At 37.5% G+C, this 27,804-nt stretch overlaps 1 protein-coding gene across 1 annotated transcript in view; it reads right to left on the minus strand.

Moving 5' to 3' along the window:
* LOC125238993 (chaoptin-like) overlaps window positions 1-27,804 on the minus strand; it is a gene marked incomplete at its 5' end in the record, with an annotated part of 59,733 nt that continues 31,929 nt past the window's right edge. The window contains 9 exon segments of the mRNA XM_048146494.1: window positions 1-413; window positions 5,952-6,165; window positions 7,497-7,642; window positions 8,960-9,203; window positions 11,386-11,583; window positions 15,165-15,360; window positions 15,988-16,072; window positions 20,328-20,527; window positions 23,265-23,496. Of these exon segments, the coding sequence (XP_048002451.1) occupies window positions 257-413; window positions 5,952-6,165; window positions 7,497-7,642; window positions 8,960-9,203; window positions 11,386-11,583; window positions 15,165-15,360; window positions 15,988-16,072; window positions 20,328-20,527; window positions 23,265-23,496 (1,672 nt within the window).

Genomic DNA, 27,804 nt, shown 5'->3' on the forward strand with positions numbered 1-27,804 from the left:
ACGAACGCGCCTCTTTCATATTTTTGATCGCCAGTGTCCGAGGTGTGGTCTCAGTACAAGATGTGCTGACATTGACTGAACTAGCATGACAAATACGAACGTTTCCGAAGGAAACCCTTTTACATCTGTACACATACATCGCCGTACAGCCAGCACCAATAATATCACATATCATCATCATCATACCAGCCCTTTATCGCCCACTGAGCATAGGCCTCTCTTCTAGTACGCCACTTCTCCCGGTCCTGGGCTAATCTCATCCAGTTGTGACCCGCAGTTTTTCGGATGTCGTCGACCCAACGAGCCGAAAGACACTTCTTACATTTGTTAGCGGCCACCATTCCGTTAACATTTTGGTCCACCTGCCATCACTCTGCCTAGCAACATGTCCCTGGCATGTGTCGCTGACTAACCTCAAAACGTTATTTTTGAAAAAAGAATACGATTCTTTTTTCGTCAGCCGACGCTTGTTGATGTTCAACTTTTTCGGCCAGCTTTCGAAATCGCATATAACCACATTTTAATATGTAGCCGGCAACAAATGGTGTTTTTCTCCAGCGTTATGGCACTGGGCCCACCAAATGCAAGCGATGAGCTATACTCTGTCAAACAAGTCTGTCAGTAAATAAGAACAAAGAAAACTATAGGTATCCTTTTCTCTAGCAGCTTAAAGAAAAGGATGCATATAGTTTTCTTTGTTCTTATTTACTAATAGACTTGTTTGACAGAGTATAGCGGCGATAGAAACGAACATAATTTTTAAAAAAAAACCGCCGCTTTTGGGGTTCTGGTGAAAGGTACTTGCGAATGTTGGATTATGTAGAAATGTGTAGGTATTTTTTTAAACTGCTTTTAATATAAAGCTTTGATTATTTGAAGGAAACACAAATTTAATGAATATACGTAGGTATGCCGTTAAGGTTTGAGGAGTTTCGTCAATTCCTCATGAATCCGATATCCGATTACATACCTATAAGAAATAGAGCTTGACAGAATTTGACTTGAAAACTCAATATGAGACCATGACAAAGATAACAAATTTCCTAACAAATAAATGTCACTATTCTGAACTTAAATGCATGCTGTTCTTCTAAAAACACAAAAATCACCATATGTATGCCTTTCAGATTTGAGGAGTTCTCTCGATTTCTCCAGGATCCAGAGCTAGGTTCTGATAAAAATGGGACCAATCTGTATGCATATACATTCGATAATTTTTTATTTTTTTTTTCAAAATCAGTCCAGTAACGACGGAGATATCGTGAAACAAACATAGTAGTCATAGTCATAGTAGTCATAGTAGTCATAGTACTTTATTCATGAACAATATAGCATTGTGTCTGAACATACAAAATAGTACATGAAAAGAAAGAGGAACAAATACTTAAAACTACACAAAAACAGACAAATCAACACTTAAGACATATTAAAATCAAATATTTCCTCTATAGAATAAAAACACCCTCTCAATAAAAACTGTTTCAATTTGTATTTGAATGCATTGTACTTAGTAATAGTTTTCAAATCTGGAGGTAATTTATTAAATATAGTAACGGCCTGGTGTCTTGTGCAATGCTCCTCTATTTTTGACAATGGACGGAAATTAACTTTTAAATTTTTGGTACGCGACAATTTACGCACCTCTTGTTCTACGTCAGTTTCATATCTTGTGATATGCTTTACAAGATCTGTTAGTAGAACTAGCACATACAAACTGGGTACCGTAAGGATACCTAGTTTTTCGAAGTATGGCCTGCAAGATGTTCGGTACGGAATGCGGAACATTATTCTGATAGCTCTTTTTTGAGCGATAAGAGCTCTATTTATATTATATTGGAAGCTGTTTCCCCATAGCATAATACTGTATCTCAGCTTGGACTCTATTAAGGCATAATAAACTATTTTGAGATGTTCTATGTCAATTTCATCTCTGAGCGTTCTCAGGGCGTAACAAGCTGAGCTAACCGCGTTCTCAATAACATCTAACTCTTGTGTCCAGTTTAACTTAGAATCAAGACGTATACCTAGGAATTTTACACTATCCACTGTGTTTATGGATGCTCCATTCATAACGATTTCAAGCTTGTCATTTTTCTTAGAGTTTTGTTTAAAAAGAGTTATTTGAGTTTTATCACTATTTAGGCATAAATTGTTAATTGTGAACCATTTATAAAAGGAGGATAATGCAGTATTGACTATTTTGTTAAGCTCTACTAGGTTATCAGCATGTACAACAGCATTAGTGTCATCAGCATACATTATTAAACTACAATTTGGTACTACACTTGAGATATATTTAACAAGATCATTCGTAAACATAATAAATAGTACAGGGCCTAAAATGGACCCCTGGGGTACACCTCGTCTTACTTTGATTTGAGCAGATTTGACGGACCTTACGCAGCCACGGTTTATCTCTTTTATTTCTACGTACTGATTACGGTTTTCAAGATAGTTACTTAAGAGACCATAGGCTTTGCCTCTTACTCCATAGAACTCCATTTTTTTTAAAAGCAACTCATGGCCCACTGTATCAAAGGCAGAACTGAGGTCTAGGAATAAGCCTACTACCCTGTTTTTACTGTGAATTTTGGTTATTATGTCATCAATTAAATTATTAATAGCATCTACAGTGCCTACATTTTTTTGAAAGCCGAATTGTCTTGGGTTAATGATATGATTGTTTTGGAGATGTAGCATAAGACGGATTTTAATAAGCTTTTCGAAAATTTTGGACAGTACTGGAAGAAGCGATATGGGTCTGTAATTATTCGGATCTGTTTTTTGGCCTTTTTTGTATACAGGCACAACTTTGGCTATTTTAAACTGATGTGGAAAGATTGATTCATCATAACATCGGTTAAAGAAATGTGCAAGAGGGTCTGAGAGGATATCGATAGTCTGTTTAATAACAAAAATCGGAATTTCATCAAAGCCATAGGATTTCTTATTTTCCATGGCTTGCACGGTCTTTGTAACTTCAGACGATGAAATCGGCCACCAATTAATATCATTATAACGCGTTTCATTGTAATGTTCTAAGCAGTGGATCGCAGAGGACAAATCAACTGTGCATGTCGATTTACTGTAATCAAAACGATCAGACAACAATTCGGCAACTTCTTGAGATTTGTGTATAATATTGTTATCAACCTTCAATACTATTTTATTATTTTTAAAGCTAACAGATTTATTTCTATGTCTATTTACAACGTTCCAAATACTTTTAATTGATCCCTCACTTTTATAAATTTCTCCTTGTACGGCTATTCTTTTGGCATGCCTAATAACTTTTCTGTATAAATTAATGTATTTATCACGGTAAACTAAAATAGATGGGTCGATAACTGATTTATTGATATTAGTTAATATTCTTTTCATTTTACTAGATGTTTTTATACCATTTGTGATCCATTTAAGTTTAAGCTGGGATTTGTTCCTGACTTTTTTTTCTTTTTTTGAAAAATTATGTTGGAATTCTTCAGATATTTTACAAAGAAACCCGTTAACATCCAAATCTGCCCAACATATGTCAGCCAACCTATTTCTAAACGACTCTACAGATTTTTCATTCAAGTATCTTTTTTCAATAACAACAACATCGTCATTTCTGGCTTCCTCAGTGTCTATGGTCAAACTGCAGAAAATAGCAGCATGTCCGTCTCCTATCCCATTATGGTCTACATCTGTTTTTATATCTAAGTTAGAAGGCAAATTGGTTATAAAGTTGTCAACACATGATTGTGAATCATTACGCTTGAATGTTACGTCGTTAATAAGGTGCTTAAAATTGTAACATTTAAGAATATTTAGGAAATCGGAGCGCTGTTTTGTATCTTTTAAAAGATTTACATTAAAGTCGCCACAAATAATTGCTTTTTTATCAAAAAGGTAATCCAGCAAGAGTTCTAGTTGCTGCATGAATACTTCAAAATTACTATCTCTAGGACATCTATAGCAGCAAAAAATATATACATTAGTTTTGATACCTCGAATTCCACATATTTCAAAGCCGTCTGACACATAAAAAAATACAGACGAATTGAGAACCACCTTCCTTGAGATTTGGGTGGAGCGGTTAAAAATTAAAATAGTCGGTCCAGTGTAAATAAAAGACAGAGCGAGCAATTTATAGCTCATCATATATAATTCATCGCTCGGCGACCAACCATAACTCGCTCGACCAAACCCTTGCTCGGTGTTTTTGGTACCAGTGTCTATGAGTAAGAGAGGGACACCAATAGGCTACTTGACCCTTTTTTAAAGTTTGTCTTATATTATTACTTACTGTCCAATTAACCGAAAAAAATATCACTATGTTTTATTATGACTTATAAACCGCAAAAAATATTTTTAAATAATACCTAATCAGGCAAAAACAACATCAGCCATGGCGTCTATAGATTTTCTGTGAATGAAGTCATTCGATCCGAAAACAACACTTTAACAACACAAGTACGAGGCATAAAGGTCATTATGTCAATGATTGACTTGACATGAATTCTATGACGTCATCACAGCCGACAGTGTTTTCGGTGACCAAAATAAAAAAAAATTACTCACATTTTTAAATTAAAAATACATAGCCATCGTACAAACGACAACACACGTAACTAACCAACGGTAAACTTTATGCCGTTCGTAATAGGGACTACAAATGTACAGTTAACAGTGTTGTCGATAGTACACATTTAATACCCAAAATCATTAAATATTGGTTTCTTATGTCAAATATTACAGAAGACAACCATTTATTGTGCTAAATTAGATATCGAGTCTAGTAGCCTATAGTTGCCGGCTACGTATTGTAGTGAAAATATGTGTCGTTATCTGGGTAAAGGGACGTTATTGTTGATGGCGCTTACGTCCCGCGGCGTCGTATTTGTACACGAACATCGCTCATAACGCCGTAAGCGCCATCGACATCAAGGTCCCTTTACCCAGATACTGTCATATGGTCCATTTATAGGCTCCTCTACAGGCCAGTTTCATATTGTAACCAATTTATACTTAGCAGATAATAATGCCATTGGATCCAACTTGGCAATACATAAAATTCAGCTTACAATAATATAAATTTACATTAAAACAAATAAACTATTTTAATTCACTAAGTACTTGTCATTTGTGACTTATTAAATAGGTACAGATGCAGTGAGAAAAGGGTTTCCTTCGTATTTTTCGGAAACATTCGTATTTGTCACACTAGTTCAGTCAATGTCAGTACATCTTGTGCTGAGACTGACTGTAATAGCATGACACGTTCGTGCATTTCCGTAACAATACGAAGGCAAATCTTTCCGCACTACATCTGTTTACATATGTATAAAAGAAATTAATTTAAACAAAGGTAAAAAAATACAAAGCTTGGCTACACATATGAGATTCTTTATATACGCGGTAACAAAAAGTTACAAAAATATTTAAAAAAAAAAAACACCCTGGCAGTGATTAATACTTATAAAAAAAATTGTGACAAAAATTAAAGCATCGACTTTAAGGAACAAATTTCAAATACAACCACTTTTGTCTTGAGTATGTTTCAAATAAATTAAATAAATACAGTCAAATAAAAAGTAAATACAAATAAAAGATTTGCCTCGTAAGTATTCGATTAAATATAATTTATGAATATTTTTAATGTGCCTCTTTAGCTTGAAAGTAAATTACCATGTTTCGAAAATGAAAAAAATAACTATTTTTCATCAAATCATTAGCACTAAAACCCTTTAAAACTATTTTTTGCACCATCAAATATACAGTAAAAGTGCTACTGGACTACTAGCTAATAAAAATACCATTAAAAGTAACTCAACATACTCAAGACGATTTCTACACATTAAATCTCAAAATCGGACAACTTTCTACATTAAATCTCAAAATCGGACAACTTTCTAAAACACACTCCCAAAAATATGCACAGAGTAATCAAAATGGAGTCGCTGACTAACCTCAAAACGTTATTTTTGAAAAAAGAATACGATTCTTTTTTCGTCAGCCGCCGCTTGTCGATGTTCAACTTTTTCGGCCAGCTTTCGAAATTGGAAGGCACGCTTTGACACTGGCTCGGGTAGCGTTTGCGCGCGAAACCGTTGGACTTTTTCGCTTGCACGCAGATGTCAAATTTGGCGCCATTTTCTTGGAGTGACGTTCGGAGATCGTCGTCTGTGGAGTGGAAATTGGAAAATGTAAATGAAAATTAAATTTCAAGTTAGTGTTTTGTCGTTCCAAAATGGAACAATCAAATTTTAACAGTTCTGTCAGTAGAAAAAAGCAAAAATAACTTATAAAGCTTCAGTTTCGCGCTTTTTCTATAGACATTAAAAAAAAATTAAAATAATATTTGATTGTCTATGTCTCACTGAAGTATTGAAAGCGTAATAAATACAACGTGCACGCAAGCGAAGCGGGAGTTATAAAAAAATCGTTTTTCCTAGGGAGTTACGAACTTTCTAATTACGTATTAAACTTTTTTTTACTCATTTTTTTATATTGCAAGTGTGTAAAGCATAGAGACGTAATAATATTGCAAACTCGATTCTTCAAATCGCTCCGGCAGTCAATCGATTTAACTAACTCTCGTGTTTAACTTCCACCTCACGTTATGTGTATGTATTATATTTATACACACATGCATACATATAATCACGCCTGTATCCTATAAAGGAGTAGGCAGAGCATAAGAACTACTAAGTTTCAGTGCCACTTTTGGCAAAAAGGGGTTGACAGAAATCCAAATTGTGAGCAGTGACAGGTTGCCAGCCTCTCGCCTACGCCACAATTTAACCCATAGCCTACAGTCGACTTCTACGACACCCAAGGGAAGAAAGAATAGACTAGAACAGAATAAACTTTATTCAGGACGCTTAATAGTATTTTATGCAACAAGCGTTTAAAGGAGGTCAAAAAAGACGAGTGGCGTGGGTAACAATTTGAGGCGAAGCCGAAAATTGTTATTAAGACGCCACGAGTATTTTTTGACTCAGTTAAACACAGTTGCATACAATACTTTTTCTACGACCATGCACTTATAGTTTTTAATAGTTTTCTTGAATAACTTTCGTGATATTCACACTGTTTCCTGTATTTTGACGCAAAGGTTTGCACTGTCAGCTCAGCTGCCCAAAGCCTTCCCGCGCACGCGTGCAGTATCGTTATAAAAATGCGTTGCCATGGTTACAGAGCCAAACAATGCGTTTTCAGTTTTTTCGATACTGCGCGCATGCGCGGAAAGCCCGCGGACGCTGGCTTTGGGGAATAGACTTTTATGTAGGGTTTTAAAGATCTATGCACGACCCTGTAAATGCCGAATAACAGTTCGGGAGTAGAAAAACAATATAAATTACAATAACATGTCACAAAAATTGAAATAAAACGTCACTGAAAAGGTTTCCACTCAGCTTGGTGTCAAGGTAACTTTTGGATACTTTGACGCTGGTCTCGCTGGAAAGGGGGTGGTGAAATTATTAACTCATACCATACATATTTATACATACCTATATACATTTTGAGAGATCGTTGATTATACTGTACATCGTTGGAGTAAACAACATTTCCTCTATCGTTCATGATGAAAAGGAAGAAATCAGCCACGTCTTCCGTCGTTCGAACAAACCAGTGCGCGTATATTGTTGATTGTGAGCTGAAAGCAAAGACATTTATGTAACTCCGTATAGACAGCTACAGTCTAAGATAAAACGTACTTCAGAAGCATATATAAAAAGGTACGGTGGCCTAGACGGCGTTACACCTTTGGGGGACGCTCGACTGGATGGCGCTAATATTAATATTTGTCATTTTAACACATATCAAGCTAAGAATATGGGCCTAATTGTCAAAACTGAGGTTTAAAAGTTTTATGCTTTTGTCGAGAGATGGCGGTCTATGCACTGTGATTACATATTTTACTTTGACAGTAACTCTCTATAATACTTGATCAAACCCCATTATAAACTGAAATAGATACCATACACTAAAGAAAAAGCGATGAAGCCCACTGGTGGCGAAGCCGGGAATTGAACCCGGGGGTCTCCAGCTAACGCGGCTGACATGATAAACCGCTACACCACCCCGACCGCCGAGGTAACCGCCGAAATTTTAATTTTTTTTTTCTGTTTATTATTTATACAGTATGTAAACCAACGAAAACCATGTACTGAAGCCTGTTAATATTTAAGTTACACAGAGCAACTTTTACTATAGGACCAACACCCAAAACTCGAAATAAAAATTTACTCTCCCATAGGAAATACTTACTATAAAATAAAACTACCAATGAAACTGACAGAAGATATTTTCGTGATTTCGGGGTTGATCCCATAGTAAAAGTTTCTCAGTATCATCTGGACATTTACGGGTTACAGTAAATGGTTTTCGTTAGTTTACATACTGTATATGTATAGTAGTATACTAAAAAAAAAATATTTGATTTGTTCCCTCCATCGATCAAATACCATTACAGTACCAATTTTATCAAATACTGACACAAAAATACAAAATAAATATTAGTTAAAACTAACTACTGTATATCTCTGAAGCTCAAATCCGGTTCTAGCTCAAAATCAAAGTCCTCCCCCCCAAACTCCTTAATTTTCCCCTCCAGCCCTATGTTCTTGGCGCAGAGCAGTCGGTCCTCGTCTATGGCGCTTAGCGGCTGGCCATAGACAAAGGATCGGAGCAAGTGATGTTATAGTCTATGATTCGGTGTTTTAAGACGTATCTATAAACATTTACTTACTACTGTATATCTCTGAAGCTCAAATCCGGTTCTAGCTCAAAATCAAAGTCCTCCCCGCCAAACTCTTTAATTTTCCCCTCCAGCCCTATGTTCTTGGCGCAGAGCAGTCGGTCCTCGTCTATGGCGCTTAGCGGTTAGCCCGCCATAGACAAAGGGTCGGAGCAAGTGATGTTATAGTTTATGGTTCGGTGTTTTAGGACGTATCTATAAACATTTACTTACTACTGTATATCTCTGAAGCTCAAATCCGGTTCCAGCTCAAAATCAAAGTCCTCCCCCCCAAACTCCTTAATTTTCCCCTCCAGCCCTATGTTCTTGGCGCAGAGCAGTCGGTCCTCGTCTATGGCGCTTAGCGGTTTGCCCGCCATAGATAAAGGCTCGGAGCAAGTGATGTTATAGTCTATGGTTCCATGGTTTAGCAGGTGCTTTAGGGGACGGGTGAAGCAGTCGCACTTTAGGTTGTTTCCTGAAAAGGGAGAGAGATTAAAAAGCAGTTTACTTTAAAAACAGACAGTGGCTTTTCATCTCAAGAGCTCTTATGTTTCAGTCTTTAAAATATAAAATTGCAAAGAAAAATTCTGACAATTAAAGTCTCAATCGCAGCAAGTCATGGAAATACACAATCTTAGGAGAGTATTTTTTTTTTAATACCACGTCGGTGGCAAACAGGTATACGGCCCGCCTGATGGAAAGCGGTCACCGCAACCTATGGACGCCCGCAACTCAAGGGGTGTCACGTGCGCGTTGCTGACCCATTAGAAACTTGTACACTCCTTTTTTGAAGGACCCCATACTGTAGTTCATCGGGAATACCTCGACAGGGAGCTCATTCCACAGCCGGAGCGTTCGTGGGAGGAAATTCCTCTGAAACCGTACGGTGCGCGACCATTTAGGTTGTAAGGTGTGTGGATGAGCGCCCTGTCGATGGCGAGCGGTGCGATGATGAAAAGTGGCCGTTGGCATCATGTCAAACAGTTCTTCAGAACACAACCCATTGTACAGGCGAGCATGACCTCTCCTAGCCTCCTCTCTGTAGCCTTCTAATCTAATCTAAGGCCACTCATAAAGTGTAAGAAAGTTCTGTATTTTTTTTTTTGTATTATTTGACAAAGGTTTTTACTTTTAAATATTTTAATTTTATAAAATTTGACTCTTGGAGACTATACATCTCCATGGATTATTTGATTAAGTATAATATTTTTACTTGTAACATTCAGTCTTTTACAACTGTTGAAGTATTATAGATTTCGTTTATCTTTGTATCTGTTTGCGCTTTCTTTATGTATTGATTATATAGTTAGTAATAATTCTATATCAGTGTATAGCTACTTTGCTTATGATTAATATTTTTAGTTAATATTTCTATTAATTTCATTTGTTTAACTTTAATGAATACTCTGTAATGTTGACATGTAAAAGTGCCCCCGTGGCCTATTTGCTGAATAAATGATTTTGTATTTGTATTTGTAGATTTTACTTTTTTTTTTAATAACTGAACAGAATAAAACCAATTCAATTTTATACCATTTCATTAAGTGTAAGGCTGAGTGGACTCAGGCACTTGTATGAGCTTCAATGGGCTACTTGCCTCCTAGTCAAATCAGCTTCTTTTTAAGAACTGTCAAAACGAATTTTAACGACTTGCTAATATGGAATTTATATGAAATCGAATTGATTGACGTCAGGCCGTTTTCACATTATCCGATCCGATATCGGATGTAGGAAGGATGTAAAATGTAAGATTTATGCGCTTCCAGGTCTTTATTTATGTATTTGATAGATCATTATTACTAAAAAACGATATAAAACGCAAAAATTGCGGATTTAATCCAGATGGCACTATCCTACGACAGTTTTTGTCCGAGGCACCATCGAACTGCCGATATCGGCAGGACGCTTCCGACATTTTTGGCATGCCGGACCCCCCGCCAGCTGTCGGCCGATAATATTTGTATGTGTGCGTATATAATGTAGGTATACGTTTGTAGTAGTGTGCGTGACAAAAATGGCGTCTATTAAACAGTTGTTAATGATGAATTTCTGTTGGAAAAAAAAAAGATTGGTATTCATCGGTCCGAATTGCGGATACTATTTTTTTCATCTTTTAGTAGATATAGTTAAATGTAAAATTATTTATTTTAGCTGCCACTCTTGAGTATTTTTATGATCGTTATTTAAATTTTACAATAAAATATTTGAAATGTAGTGCGTATAATTATTAAATATAAAAAAAATTAAAAATATTTTTTGATACAAAATCATACTTCATTGATTTGGAACAATGCGTTTTATCGGACCGACATCCGACACTATCGGAAGCGTTTATCGGGTGTAGGATGTCGGTCCGACACCCGATATCGGATCGGATAATGTGAAAACGGCCTCACGGTCAACTCAGTTACTTTATATGTTTCTACCTGACTTATTAAATAGAAATTGGATTTAAAAATAACTTCTGTCCATGTTTTTCTTATAATTATCTGATGCTTTATTTCGTGCATGGTATAATATTTTATTTTAACTACAGTCAAGTTCCCTATACCCCCGCCTCGCACAACGCAAAATATGAGACACTAAGATTCATTAGAACCTAGTAAACAAGTTATATTTCTTGTCTTCTAGAAATATACAGCGAATTGTGAACTTACCTTCAAAATGAACTTTCATTCCTTGGTCTCTAATTTTTCTAACCAACGCTGGGTGGAATGTGTCCAGTAAATTGTCCCTCACGTCCAAAACACGAAGTTTTGTCACGTTGACTATTTGTTTGATCGGCATTTCTTGCAACGTATTGTTTTGCAAGTAGAGTTCTGTCAGATTCTCTGGTAGATTAAATTGAAGATCAGCTGAAAATAATAAGTAATAGTAATAAATAAATAATAAACAAATAAACATTATAGGACATTCATACACAGTGTGTGGAGTGACCAGAATGGATCGGATCAGGAATAAGTATATTAGGGGAAGTTTGAAAGTTGCGCCTATAACCATAAATTAAATATAACAAGATCATACCATCCCATACATTAAAATGCGACCGCCTACGAACGCGCTTACACTCCACCACACATAGATGGCGCCACAAAAAAATGCCTTGTTGCCACCGATTATTTGTAGTTTGGCATCAAGTGTCAATTCCGAGCCGTAAATCTATATCAAAAGTGACACTTAACGCCATCTACAAGTATAATCGAAAGCTACAAGACATTTTTTTTGTGGCGCCATCTATGTGTGGTGGAGTGTAAGCGCGGTCTTAGGCGGTCGCATTTTAATGTATGGGATGGTATGATCTTGTTATATTTAATTTATGCTATAACGGAAAAGATGAGTGGCAGGCTGGCGTGGTACGGTCATGTAATGAGGAGGGATGAATGTCATATTGGCAAAAGAATGTTGGAGATGAAGGTTGATGGATGAAAAGGGAGAGGTAAACCCAAACAACGCTGGATGGATTGTGTGAAAGAGGATATGAGGAAGAAAGATGTGAGTGTTGAGATGACGAAAGATAGAGGAGAATGGAAGAGGAAGACGTGTTGTACCGACCCCACATAACGTGGGATAAGGGTAGGAGGAAGAAGAGAACATTCATACACAGATTGACTGAGTCCAACCATAATAATAACCCTTAATATTATAATATTTTTATTTGATTTTATTTCTTTCTTTTTAATTTATATGTAGAAAGTGATGTTTTAATTTATATGTTATGGTTTGATGATGTGTGTTAATCATAATCATAATCATTTATTCATTTGTTATTAAAGTATGTTAGGATTAAGAAATTTGTTTTTAGTTTTTTATTTATAAGCTCAAGAAGACTTGTATACATACTAAATTCCCTTACAGGGATTCGAACCCAGGATCGCCGCTTAGCGGGCAGGGTTCACTACATACTAGGCCAAACCGGTCGTCAAGTAATAATTTACACCAAAATCAAATCAGATCAAATCGGTTTGGAATTTCATCCTCTTTCCTCCCGTCGGTGTAGCAGAAGTTGACTGTGAGATATGGGTTCAATTGTGGGCTAGGAACCTGTCACTGCCATATTACAGGTTAGTTTTCTCTCAAGCCTCGAATAGAACCCGGCAAGCTTCAAATCAGGTGAACACTGAACAGGCATCTGCTGGGCGAGCTCACTCCATCGTAGGCCACGTCTTTGACTTTGGCTAGTCTGTGGCCAAGAGTAAGCCCATTTATAATAAACTAGCTTTTTCCCGCGGCTTCGCTCGCGTTAGAAAGATACAAAAAGTAGCCCATGTCACTCTCCATCCCTTCAAGTCAATTCGTCGCTCCGTTTTGCCGTGAAAGACGGACAAACAAACAGACACACACACTTTCCCATTTATAACATTAGTATGGATAAGTACACTCCCGACTAACTCAGCTTTCAGACAAAAAAACTATATCTAAATCGGTTCATGCGTTCGGGAGCTATGATGCCACAGACAGACACACAGACAGACAAACAGACAGACAGACAGACACAGACAGACAGACAGACAGACAACACCCCGTCGTTTTTGCGTCGGGGGTTAAAAAGAGATTTAAGGATGGCATTGAAACTTGAGCAGTTTCATGTGCTGTGCCTAACCCTTTTGGGAATATAAGCGTGTATTCAATTTATGTGTTTTTTATGAGTTAGGAAACAACCTAGCAGACAGGTAGCCTGATGGTAAACGAAGTATAATTTTACTTTCATTAAAAGTAATATGTACTTACATACAATCATACATACAATCACGCCTGTATCCCATAAAGGGGTAGGCAGAACACATGAAACTACAAAGCTTCAGTGCCACTCTTGGCAAATAAGGGGTTGAAAGAAAACGAAACTGTGACATTGCAGTGACAGGTTGCCAGCCTCTCGCCTACGCCACAATTTAACCCATATCCCATAGTCGCCTTCTACGACACCCACGGGAAGAAAGGGGGTGGTGAAATTCTTAACCCGTCACCACACAGGCAAATAAATATTTACGTACATGTTCTCGAAACTAAATCTTTCAACTGGTTGTCCGATAGATCAAAATTTCGAGTGATGTTAAGTTGCCAAGAACATCTGAAAGAATAAATAAATAAATAAATAAATATTAAAGGAGATTGAATGTTAAGTTCAGACAACGATATATATAATATGTAAATACTTATATCATAGAAAACATCCATGACTCAGGAACAAATATCTGTGCTTATCACACAAATAAATGCCCTTACCGGGATTCGAACCCGGGACCGCGGCGCAGCAAATAAATAATTGTTTATTATATTTCTGTAAGAACCTCAAATTATAGATATTTAGTTCGCATTGGTGAGAACATTTCTACTTATTAGAAAATCGAAATATTTGCACTATTAGTAATCGACTAATGGTCACTAAGACATAATTATTATTCCTAATATCATTAATAATAACAAAGACATAATATATATAACTCCGTATAGACAGATAAAGTCTAAGAAAAAAACATACCTCAGTACCATACAGAAAAAGGTACGGTGGCCTAGATGACGTTACACCTTTGGGAAATGTTTGGCTAGATGGCGCTAATGTTAATATTTGACATTTTAACACATATCAAGCTAAGAATATGGGCCAATTGTCAAAACTGAGGTTCAAAAGTTTTAAGCCTGTGTCAACAGATGGCAGTCTACTGTGATTATACATTTTAATTCGATAGTTACTCTCTACGAGTATAAAACTCGATCCTGTTTGATAATAATAATATTTCCCTAGTACAAGTTTCTTTCAAACATAACATTGTAACATTACATAACATTGTTTTAAATGTATATCCTTGATTTAATTTAATTTAATTTGATATAAGTACCTAAGTTTTCATTGTAATTTTCTTTTCTTTCTTTCTTTTCTTTTGTGAATATGTGTATTTATGGACTAAAGTTGCCTGAAATAAATGATTTAATAATAATAATTTAATAATAACATCTGAGAGTAAGTACCGTTATTGCATTATAATGAGGTCAGCTTCGAACAGTATGTATAAAAGGCAAGTACTCGCAAGAACATCTTTGTAAAAAAAAAATTTAGAGCACTTTAGTGATCCTAATATCATTGATAATGTTTCCTCTTAATATAATCTTCTTAAGTTTCTTAGTGCCAAGCGTGAAATCTAAAGTACAATACAGGTATCTTATTATAACTGAGGTCAACTTCGAACAGTCTGTATAGAAGCCAAGGACTCGCAAGAACATATTTGTCGTAAAACGAAAGATTAACATTAGTGAATAATATTAACTACAAAATACTTACTATTCCTAATATCATTGATAATATTCCCCTTCAGTATAAGCTTCTTTAGTTTCTTAGTGCCAAACGTGAAATCTAAGGTAAGTACAGCAGGTATCTCATAATAACTGAGGTCTATTTCGATTAATCTTTATGAAAGTGATGACTATAGACAATACTTACTATTCCTAATATCATTGATAATGTTTCCTCTTAATATAAGCTTCTTAAGTTTCTTAGTGCCAAGCGTGAGATCTAAGGTAAGTACAGGTATCTCGTTATAACTGAGGTCAACTTCGAATAATCTGTACGGGATCCATGGGCTAGCGGGGAACATCTTTTTTGTAAGAAAGCCGAAGCGATTATGGCTTAAATCCACCTGAAAAGAAATTAATATATAATGAGAGTATAAATTTTTATATTAACATTATGGACATTATGACAAAGTACGATTCGGTATTATAAAAATCTGCGAAATGTTTTATGCCAAAGCATATTCTGCGTAAGGTGTTTCTGCCAAACGTGCTAAAACTTCTGCCAAAAACTGTTATACAAATCAAAAATATACGGAAAAAGTTTCTGCAAGACAATAGTGAACCCATAGTTACGGTCCCCTGAGTCACGCTGATTTTATGCAAAATTCATCATCATCATCCTCCTTGCGTTATCCCGGCATTTGCCACGGCACATGGGAGCCTGGGGTCCGCTTTGACAACTAATCTTTGACACTAGTTTTTACGAAAGCGACTGCCATCTGACCTTCCAACCCGAAGGGTAACTAGGCCTTATTGGAATTAGTCCGGTTTCTTCACGATGTTTTCCTTCACCGAAAAGCGACTGGCAAATATCAAATGACATTTCGCACATAAGTTTCGAAAAACTCATTGGTGCAAGCCGGGGTTCGAACCCGCGACCTCCGGACCGTAAGTCGCACGCTCTTACCGCTAGGCCACCAGCGCTTTTATGCAAAATTATGTTACTGAAATTATGCAAGCATTTAACATACCCTTTCCAGAGACAAGCAATCGTCTAATAAGCCATGTGTTTTATTGTCAATCCGCTCCAAATAGTTATGTGACAGGTCCAATTTTCTGAAACAAACAATGTAGGTAGTAAATTGAAATAGATTTCATACACGAAAGAAAAAACGGCAAGGCCCACAAGTGGCCACTGGTGGGCGGGCGTGTGGTCCAGTGGTAAAGACGTTAGCCGCGTAAGCTGAAGACCCGGGTTCGATTCCCGGCTCGGCCACCAGTGGGCCTTGCCGTTTTTAACCGCCTTCCAAATCTCAAAGGAAGGGGTTTTCAATTCGTCTGTGTTTTTTTTTTTTTTTTTTAATGTTTGTTCCTCGATATCTCCGTCGTTACTGGACCGATTTTGAAAAAAATGTTTTTTATTGAATGTATATGCATACAGATTGGTCCCATTTTTCTCAGAACCCAGTTCTGATGATGGGATCCTGGAGAAATCGAGGGAACTCCTCAAATCTGAAAGGCATACATATGGTGATTTTTGTGTTTTTAAAGGAACAGCATGCATTTACGTACGGAACAGTGGCATTTGGTGCAGTGGAACTCCATGGTCAGACGGAACTCCTCAAATCTGAACGGCACACTTATGGTGACTTTGGTATTTTTATAAGAACAGCATGCACTTACGTCCAGAACAGTGACATTTGGTGAAGTGGAACTCCTGATGATGGTCAGAATGGAACTCCTCAAATCTGAACGGCACACTTATAGTGACTTTGGTATTTTTATAAGAACAGCATGCACTTACGTCCAGAACAGTGACATTTGGTGCAGTGGAACTGCTGATGAAGAGTGAGCCGCCCCTGGTTAGAGTTCCGTTCTGATAATCATTCTCATCTGTAAGTACTTCAGAATCATCCAGATTTCAAAATTGGTTCAGAAATGACGGAGATATCGAATAACAAACATTAAAAAATATACAAACATAATCCAACATTTGAAAGTATTTATCACCAGAACCCCAAAGGAAGGCGGTTTTCTTTTTCTTAAAAATTATTTATTTCGTGTATGAAATCTATTTCAATTTATAATTTATATAAATAGTAGTGTGACTACTTGAAAAAAGAACAAATCAAAAATATTCAATAAAATAATTTGATTTGTTCCCTAGTTGTAATGTAGGTAGTACATTAAGATACAAGTACGGAAAACCGGTAAATTTCGAAACGAGTGGAGACACGAGGTAGGAATTTCCTTTTCCCCTCACTAGCTCGGAAACACGTGTTTTGTCCTTTAATACCAGCGGGTAAAAACGCATTTTATCCATTAGTGGGTAAAGTAATTTGACCTTGAATAAAGTCAAATTAACTGCTTTAAAATCGATAAAAGTAGATGAATCTAGTAATAAAGATCATTTACCACCTGTGGAACTACTGGAAGCAGTGATAAACGCATTTTTTGCGTTGTAGTTTCCTCGTTATAGTGAGGGGAAAAGTGTTGTGTTACACTCAGGTGCAAATGTATTTTACTTCTCGCGTGTTAAAAAACTCGCAAGTTCAGGATTCTATTCTCGAACCACTCGCTTCGCTCGTGGTTCAACTATAGAATCCTTTCACTTGCTCGTTTTTCAATTCCACACTCGGTGTTAAAATACAACTTTGCCCCCTTGTATAACAAATAACTATTTCTCAAACATACAATGAAATGTTGTCTTTACGTTCCTTAAAATGGGCTGGGAAGTATCGCTTTTTGGGCGCAACAACTCGAGAGGACTGTAAAGGGATTTCATATTATTTTTTAGGCCTAGGCCTGCAAAGTAACTTTTCTAAGTAAGCTGTCAGTACTGTCATGTCACTTTTTTTTTAATTTTTGTGTGACCTGGATACTTGTCACACTTGACGTTTGAGTGTATTTGTATTTTGTCACTTAATAAATAAAATATTGTTCTTTAGAGCATTTTTTTTTATTTCATTGTATGTTTGAGAAAAGCACTATACATGCCTCGGCGTGAAAACGGATTCCCGGCCTCGTATCCCTATCCGGCCTCGCTCGTACGCTCGCTCGGCCGTATATACCCACTTGGCCGGAAATCCTCATTTTCCCGGCCTCTGATGTATAATGTACTATTTCACAAGACTATCGTTTGTTTATTTCTTGAAGATTCGACCTGACATGTAAAACATTGAAAATATTTTGTACAAACGTATTATAATTACTAGCTTTTGCCCGCGGCTTCGCTCGCGTTAGAAAGAGACAAAAAGTAGCCTATGTCACTCTCCATCCCTTCAACTATCTCCACCTAAAAAAATCATGTCAATTTGTCGCTCCATTTTGTCGTGAAAGACGGACAAACACACAGACACACACACTTTCTCATTATGGATAAGCTAACGTAATTATTCAGTGAACTAAAAGTATATCTAATGTCTAAAATAGGCCCTTGAGGCATTGTACCAAGGATACTGGCGACATTTCCTCGCTGTATCGCAATGCTGATACGTTGTGCGAGGAAGTCGCCAGCTCTTCGGTCACCAGCTTATTAGCTAGCTTTTAAGCTTAGTCTTAGTTTCTTATATAATTATGTTCATGTCAATAAGGAGTAAAGTATATCTTCAAACTAAATAAAGTTAACACTAATATTTAAAATCAATATTAATATTATAAATGGGAAAGTGTGTGTGTCTGTTTGTTTGTCCGTCTTTCACGGCAAAACGGAGCGACGAATTGACGTGATTTTTTATGTGGAGATAGTTGAAGAGATGGAGAGTGACATAGACAACTTTTTGTCTCTTTCTAACGCGAGCGAAGCCGCCAGTAAAGGCTAGTATAAAATAAAACAATCACAACACAGGAACATTTTCACAAGGTTACAATTATTTACAAAAAATCGCTATTCTACAGTCAAGGGTTGAAAGATTATTAAATTGCCGGATTAACCAATCGGCCGGATTTTAAAATCTGGCTGATACCAGTAACTTTCTTATCTGGCGGGTTTTATAATCTGACGGATTTAATAATGTGGCGGATTTAATAATCTGGCGGATTTAACAATCGCGCTCAATGACTTACCTCAAAGCGACCAGCCCCTTGAAGGCCTCATTGGCCACCTTCTCCAGCATATTCCCGCTCAGCCTCAGCTCCAGCAACTGCTGCAGACCTTTGAAGGACTCCTAACCGATATCCATCAGCTGGTTGTTTGAGAGGTCTCGTAGGTTTCGTAGAACTTACTTTACTATCAGAGGGATTTCACAATATAACGGGTTCTATAATGTATCTAATTTTACAATCTGGCAAATTTTACTATGCAACTGATACTACAATTTGGCGGGTAATTTAATCTAGTGGATTTTAGTTACTGGCATATTTCTTAATCTGGCGAATTTCACAATCGGACGGATTAAACAATCGGCCGGATTAAACAATCGGCCGGTTTGTAAAATCTGGCTGGGTTTTAAAATGACTTACCTCAAAGCGACCAGCCCCTTGAAGGCCTCATTGGCCGCCTTCTCCAGCATATTCCCGCTCAGCCTCAGCTCCAGCAACTGCTGCAGGCCTTTGAAGGACTCCTGACCTATATCCATCAGCTGGTTGTTGGAGAGGTCCAGATGGAACAGTGTTGGTAGGTTCCCGAAGGCAGCCTTGGATAGGAAGGCTTTTTCCGAGAGCTTAATTTACTATCAGAGATTTTACAATCTGGCGAATTTTAGTATCCAACTGATTTTACAATCTGGCGGGTAATTTAATCCTGTGGTTTTTAGTTACTGGCATATATTTTAATCTGACGTATTTCGCAATCGGCCGGATTCTAAAATCTGGCTGATACCAGTAACTTTCCTATCTGGCGGGTTTTACAATCTGACGGATTTTATAATCTGACGGTTTTAACAATCGCGCGCAATGACTTACCTCAAAGCGACCAGCCCCTTGAAGGCCTCATTGGCCACCTTCTCCAGCATATTCCCGCTCAGCCTCAGCTCCAGCAACTGCTGCAGACCTTTGAAGGACTCCTGACCGATATCCATCAGCAGGTTGTTTGAGAGGTCCAGGTAGAACAGCGTGGGATAGAGGCTCTTTCGTAGAACTTACTTTACTATCAGAGGGATTTCACAATATAACGGGTTCTATAAAGTATCTAATTTTACAATCTGGCGAATTTTAGTATCCAACTGATTTTACAATCTGGCGGGTAATTTAATCCAGTGGATTTTATTTACTAGCATATTTTATAATCTGGCGAATTTCACAATCGGCCGGATTAAACAATCGGCCGGATTTTAAAATCTGGCTGAAACCAGTAACATTCCTATCTGGCGGGTTTTACAATCTGACGGATTTAATAATCTGGCGGATTTAACAATCGCGCTCAATGACTCACCTCAAAGCGACCAGCCCCTTGAAGGCCTCATTGGCCACCTTCTCCAGCATATTCCCGCTCAGCCTCAGCTCCAGCAACTGCTGCAGGCCTTTGAAGGACTCCTGACCGATATCCATCAGCTGGTTGTTGGAGAGGTCCAGGTAGAACAGTGTTGGTAGGTTCCCGAAGGCAGCCTTGGATAGGGAGGTTAGGTTGTTGTTCTGAAAACAAAGGCAATTTTGAATAAATGTACTTTTTTACGGCTCGCCTTATGGAAAGCGACCACCGAAACCTATGGACGCCTGCAACTCAAGGGGTGTCACATTTTTTTTCAAAGACTTGGCCTGCGATGGAGTGAGCTCTCCCAGAAGATTACATGCACGTTGCCGACCCATAAGGTCCGACCGAGATCTCGGTCTCGGTCTCGGTCTCGGCATTCTCGGCCGAAAATTGGGCCGAGATCTCGGTCTCGGTTCTCGGCCAAAATGGGCCGAGATTCTCGGCAAAACCGAGACTGCGGTTTTTAGCTTTCAGTTTGTTACATCGCCCGTTTGGTATCCCGATTTTAGTGATTTTGGTAGGGTCTTTATCGATATTTTAAGCCAAAAACAAACAAATACCTAGGTATCATTCATAAAAGAGTGTAAAATATTTACGACAACTTAATGTGTGTGGAAGACAACGACGACGCGAAAAATCAAAGCAGCAGGTTAGAATAATACCTACCTTACATGATAGAAATGGCGAATTACGGTATATCGGACGAAATTTTGAGCTTTGTGGATGCTGTTTTGAGTTTTTTTAGTAAGTATGGGTTTTCCATAGTCATGTTTTTGATATACATACATACAATTTTGGAAATAATCACTATCAAAAAAAAGTTCGTGTTGCTTAACTTTGAATCATGTGCCTAAAAATACGTCAAAATCAAAGTAAAGCTTAGTAAAGTAAAGTTAATACCCGTAGAAAACACGATTCGACAACCTGTTTTATGATTTCTTGCAAAAAGTCACAAAAAATCAGGGTATTAAACGCGCGTGTAAAACCTCTGAAATTGCATGCCTCTATAGGCTATGGCTACTGCTTACCACCGGGCGAGCCGTATAGTTGTTTTTGTCACTGACGTAGTCTATTTTGCTACGGTAGGTAGGTAAGGAGTGCGGGTAGGTTTGGATAGTTACGGAACCAAACACTAAGCAGGACCCAACATACTCTTGGTTTCCTGGTTAATAGGCGAATTTCGATTATGAAAACATTTTTTTGTAAAAATGGCATATTTTTTACTGTTTTACAAATTCTCGGTCTCGGTCTCGGTCTCGGCCGAGAATCAAATTGAATCTCGGTCTCGGTCTCGTTCTCGGCCGAGACAAAAATATCGTTCTCGGTCGGACCTTACCGACCCATTAGAAACTTGTACACTCCTTTTTTGAAGAACCCCATACAGTAGTTCATCGGGAATGCCTCGGCAGGGAGCTCATTCCACAGCCGGAGCGTCCGCGGGAGGAAATTCCTCTGAAACCGCACGGCACGCGACCATTTAGGTTGCAAGGTGTGTGGATGAGCGCCCTGTCGATGGCGAGCGGTGCGATGATGAAAAGTGGACGTTGGCATCATGTCAAACAGTTCCTCAGAACACAAACCATTGTACAGGCGTAGGCGATAGAACACACATAAGGAGGCGAAGTTTCTCCTTAGACTTAAGGGTACAATACGCCTGTAAGTTCTGTTTACTTAAACACAGTAATTATACCCTCAAACCAAGGTGCGGGACGTGGGTGACGTCATTTCCAAACTAAAATGGAATTGGGCGGGGCATGCTGTCAGGCAGAGTGATGGCAGGTGGACTAAAATGTTGACCGAATGGTGGCCGTTATCGGATGTAAGAAGCGCCTGGCATCCGTTGGCTCGTTGGGTGGACGACATTCGAAAAACTGCGGGGCACTTCTGAATGAGATTAGCCCAGGACCGGGATAAGTGGCGTAAACGAAGGGAGGCATATGCTCAGCAGTAGGCGATTAATGGCTGAAATGATGATGTGTGATGATGATACCCTCAAAAGGCTGCCTCTTGATGGTAAATGAAAATATTACACCACCAAATGAATAGGTAAAAGATATGTCGCACATCTAACGCAGTGGGGTAGTGCTGTCTTTGTTACTCTCAAATAGTGATATCTCTGTCACACAGTCGCTGTGGTCGAAATCTGTCAGAAACTTTTTTTTATAATTTAATTTAAATTATTTATTCAATAAAAGTGAAACAGTTTTTACATAATACTTTCCGCCAAACTGTACAACAACAAAAGTTTGTCGGCAGGAATAGGCTCCCTTTCATCACATTTACTGTTGTTTCTTAACCTTAGGTGCTAATGATGATAAGTGTGGTGATGATGATGATGACAGTGATCGTGATGATGACGATGATGAAAATGATGACGCTGGTGGAGGTGGTGGTGATGATGTTGATGATGTTGATGATGGTGATGATGAAGAGTACGTTACCTGTAAGTACACGTACTGCAGGTGGTGAGCGTACTGAACGCCTGCCACGGGGGAGTAGCTATCCCGTTAGGAGTAGGAGTAGGGGGAGTAGCTGTCCCCCGAAAAGTCCGACAACATGTTCGAGGACAAGCTCTGTAGGACAAGTAGGACAACACACAGACACGGTGGCCGAAAACCGCCAGGACCATGATGATGATAATAGTGATGATGATGATTACGATGATGATGATGAGGTTGATGATGATGTTGATGATGATGGTAGTAGTGGTGGCTGCGATGAATATGATTGTGATGGTTAAGATAATGGTGATGAAGATGATGATGGTGGTGATGATGATGTTGACGGTGGTGGTGATGATGGTGATGATGATGACAGTGGTGGTGATGATGGTGATGATGACGACGACGATGATGATGATAAAAGTGATGATTATGATGATGGTGATGAGTATGTTACCTGTAAGTACACGTACTGCAGACTAGTCAGCGTACTGAAAGCCTGCCACGGGGGAATAGCTATTCCGTTACTGGACAAGTCGACGCTCTGCAGCGTCAGCAGCCCGGCGAAGCTGTCGCCCGACAAGTCCGCCAACATGTTCGAAGACAAGTTGAGACGGAGCAGGGCGTTCATGGTTGGCCAGGTGTTGGGCTTTATCTCGGTCAGATTGTTGTGGGCGTAGTTTAGTTCGCTGAAATTAATAATCAGTTTTTGAATTAGTTGGACTTGACTAGAGATGGGCCGAATATTCGGCATATTCGGCAAGATTTTCAATAAGAGTTTTGAATGATTCACGGTTATTTTCATTAGACTTATAACTAGACCGTGAGATGGGCCGAATATTCGGTAAATATTCGGTATTCGGACAAAAATCACGGTCTATATCGGCAAGATTTTCAATGTTCGTATACGGCCGAATAATTCGGTTGAATTGCCGAATATTTACCGAATAAACAAAGTAAATAACTAATGAAGATCTTATGTATTCCATTGGATAATAAGCTTCTATTTTAGTAGCTTTCTAAGGAACTACTAAAAAGAGATAATTAATACGTCAAAATATATAAAAAAAAACCGTAGTTTAAGAGTTGAGAAGAGTTCAGAGTTGTTTTAACTAAGTTTTAGTTATCCACTAAATTATAAGAACATAGTTGTAGTAACTAATATGTAACCATTATCAATCATTTAATAGTTTTAATAAACATCCGCTTTAAAAATATGGCGTAACCGAATATTCGGCCGAATGTTCGGTTCGGTAAGAGCTGAACCGAATGTTCGGCCGAATATTCGTATTCGGCAAAGTCCATATTCGGCCCATCTCTAGACTTGACCGAGAGCTGTAGTAGCATCGTCCCACGATAAGTCTGCATAGATTTTAATAGCCCCGCCTCTGCAAGGGTTAAGTAAACATCTTAATTTCATCAAAGCTTGACGATAACTAGAGATCGTTATCAAGGTGCACTTTTCGTGGCAAACGGTACGGTTGGCAAAAAAAAACAAATACATTTAAATATTCACTTTTTTCTTAACTACAAAATAAATACTTACCTTCTTAGGATTACACTTGTACGGTACCTTATTCGACCAACTATACAACGCGTAAACCTAATAAGGGCGATAAATGAAACCAGGAGTATAATTCAATATTGTTATCATTAATTAAGAGGTGTTTTTGAGTTACTCGTAATTTTTACCCCATAATGATTTTTTGAAAAAAATCCCACACAGATAGAAAAGATATTTTAATTTAAGACGGAAAACTCTCTCAAACACTGTTATTTAAAAGGAATAATATAATTCTTCATATAATAACATGGTCTTAACCTAAAGGGATATTCCTTTTTCAAAGAAGAATCAAAATTGTTCAGTCGTAACTTTATATACATTTGGTACAAATAGGACAGATTTGAATCAAAGAAGTATTTATTTGCAACAAAATATTACACCGTTTTAGTATGAATATGCTAGTTCTTAAAAAACGTCTTTGGTTCAAGTAACCTTTATCAAAGCAAAAATAAAAACCTGTTAAAAGAAGATTCACCACAATTTAACTACAAGAATTCTGCGTTTTTAATAGGAAATCATAATTTCTTAATTTAACTTTTACGTTCTACAGTCAAGACATAAAAGTTTAAATAAAAAAAATACACGGTTTTACGTCAAGATTTAGTTCAATCTTGGCTTGATTTTAATAGTTCTTGATTTGATGCTTTGCAACTCCATTCAAAGTTCCAGAATAACTTAAAACAAAAATAAACACAGATTTATGTCAAGATTTATTAAGTTCTTGGCTTTGTGTCACAAATTCTTGATTTAATGTCTACAAGCTCCATTTGAGAATCAACAAGTTCAAATCAAAAAATATCAAGGTTTTACTTCAAGATTTAGAACAATCTTGGCTTGATTATAATAATTCTTGGTTTGATGCTTATAGACTTCATTCATAATTCGAGCAGGTTTTAAATAAAAAATCAACACGGACTTAGGTCAAGATTTATTACATTCTTGGCTTCATATCACAAATTCTTGATTTAATGCCTACAAGTTCCATTTGAGAATCAACACGTTTAGATCGAAAAATAATAAAGTTTTGCTTCAAGATTTAGTTCGCGCGCCGAGCGGCGACACCGGTTTAGTTACCAAAAAACCCGCTAGATGGCGCTGACCCCAGCCCATAGAATTCGTACATCGCGGTGTTAAGATTTTTCCCGATTTGGTTAGGCTCGCCGGTTGGAACTTGATATGTATCGAATCATAGGAATACAAATTCCGGTACATAATAGCCCCCTGCTTCCCTCTGGGAACTACGCGCTATTATTGAGGAATATCCTAAACGTGCTTCCGCTCCAGTTCTCTCTCTCTCTCTAACTGGCTGGGGAACTCGAAATTATATATTTTAAATGAAATAAAATAAATTACATCCAAGAAGTAAGTATATTTGGTTTAAGATACTTACTGTTTCACCCCAAGAAACATTAAATCTAACTTCAAACATGTAAATCTTCATCTAATACCGTCAGAACTTTTAAAATGAAAAATGTATATATTTGGTGTAAGTAACTAATTGTTTCACCCCAAGAAACATTAACTTTTACTTTAATTATGCATAACTCTTAACCGAAAACCGTCATAACTCTTAATACAACAATTTTATTACTTAGAACCAAGAAATATTATACTTGTTTTTAAGAACTTGCTGATTTGCTTCTGAGTAATAATTATCACTGAACAAAACGTTTACGCTCTTGGAATAAATGATTAAGTTTTTAAAAAAAGATTGTGTTGCTAATCATGTTAAGATATAAAATGGTTAGTGCAAGTAATAAACGTCGAGACATTTTATGTTTTATATCAAGTAATTAAAATCTTCCTGATATGGGAAACTGGATATCTCTTGGTTCAAATAGGTTTCTTTGGTTGAAGAGATATTTTCTATCTGTGCAGCAGCAATGTACTGTAAACGTTGTTGCGATGACAATCAATGACAACTTTCAACGAGCGTTAAACGCGAGTGTGTTTGCATTACGTTGGGGGGCCGAATTAATTGGTATGGATAAAAAAAAATCAATTTTAAAAGTTATCTAATTCGATTTTTTATGTCCTATACTCACCACCGTTAAGACCCCTTACTCCTTAGAGCGCTCATCAATTTCACGAAACGGCCATCGATAGATGGCGTTGGCGCTCGGTACGCGAGCACCGGCAACTCAACGCGCGTTTCAACGCAGACACGAATAATCTTGATAGTTTTGAATTAAATTGCTAATAACATAATTTTCAATTTTATATGGGGACTCTTTATTTAATTTCATATTCATGGTATGGTAGTAGTAAATAAGGTATATGAATGTAGTAAAAGTATAGTATTAGTCTACATGTACATATATAAATTCAGGTTTCCTAATTGATTGATTCAACAACCAACACCGCTGAGCCGAAACTACGAAAGCTAGAAAGTCGAAATTTGTATAGATTGCATTAACAAAATTTCGAAGAGATAAGAATCGATTATGAAAATTTACACCCCTAGTAGAGGGAAAAAGGGGGTGAAAGTTTGTAGCGGGATCAATTTAGATTTACAAATTTTAGTTAGGAACTTGAAATTAGAGAATAGTTTAATAGTGATTTCTGTTTTTTAGGGTTCCGTAGTCAACAATACTGAATCCCCTAGGGTGGCTATGTATGAATAGCACAGAAAAGTATTAAAATAAAATAAAAACCGGCCAAAAGCGTGTCGGGCCACGCTCAGTGTAGGGTTCCGTAGTTTTCCGTATTTTTCTCAAAAACTAACCTATAAAGTTCAAAACAAATTTTCAAAGAAAGTCTTTGCAAAGTTCTACTTTTGTGATTTTTTTCATATTTTTAAACATATGGTTCAAAAGTTATAGCGATTATTTCCGAAAATATGAAAATTATCAAAAATCGATCTTAGTAAAACCTAATTCATTTTTAAATACCTATCTAACAATATATCACACGTTGGGGTTGAAATGAAAAAAAATATCCGCCTCCTCTTTACATGTAGGGGTACCCTCATAAAACATTTATTATTATTAACGACCTTCCACATATTTATAATGAGCCCAAACATGATGGGGTTATGATGAGGAGAATAGCAGTTCTGTTGACCACCTCCTGACTCCATCATGAGAACTTGGACCTCGTCTAGTTCGATGGTGCTCGTCAGCCCAAATCTAATGAGCCCGAACATGATGGGATTATGATGAGGAGAATAGCAGTTCTGTTGGCCACCTCCTGACTCCATCATGAGACCCTGGACCTAATCTAGTTCGATGGTGCTCGTCAGCCCAAATCTAATGAGCCCAAACATGATGGGGTTATGATGAGGAGAATAGCAGTTCTGTTGACCACCTCCTGACTCCATCATGAGACCTTGGACCTCATCTAGTTCGATGGTGCTCGTCAGCCCAAATCTAATGAGCCCGAACATGATGGGGTTATGATGAGGAGAATAGCAGTTCTGTTGGCCACCTCCTGA

Source organism: Leguminivora glycinivorella, chromosome 24 (assembly GCF_023078275.1).
Source record: "Leguminivora glycinivorella isolate SPB_JAAS2020 chromosome 24, LegGlyc_1.1, whole genome shotgun sequence".
Taxonomy (NCBI): Eukaryota; Metazoa; Arthropoda; class Insecta; order Lepidoptera; family Tortricidae; genus Leguminivora; species Leguminivora glycinivorella.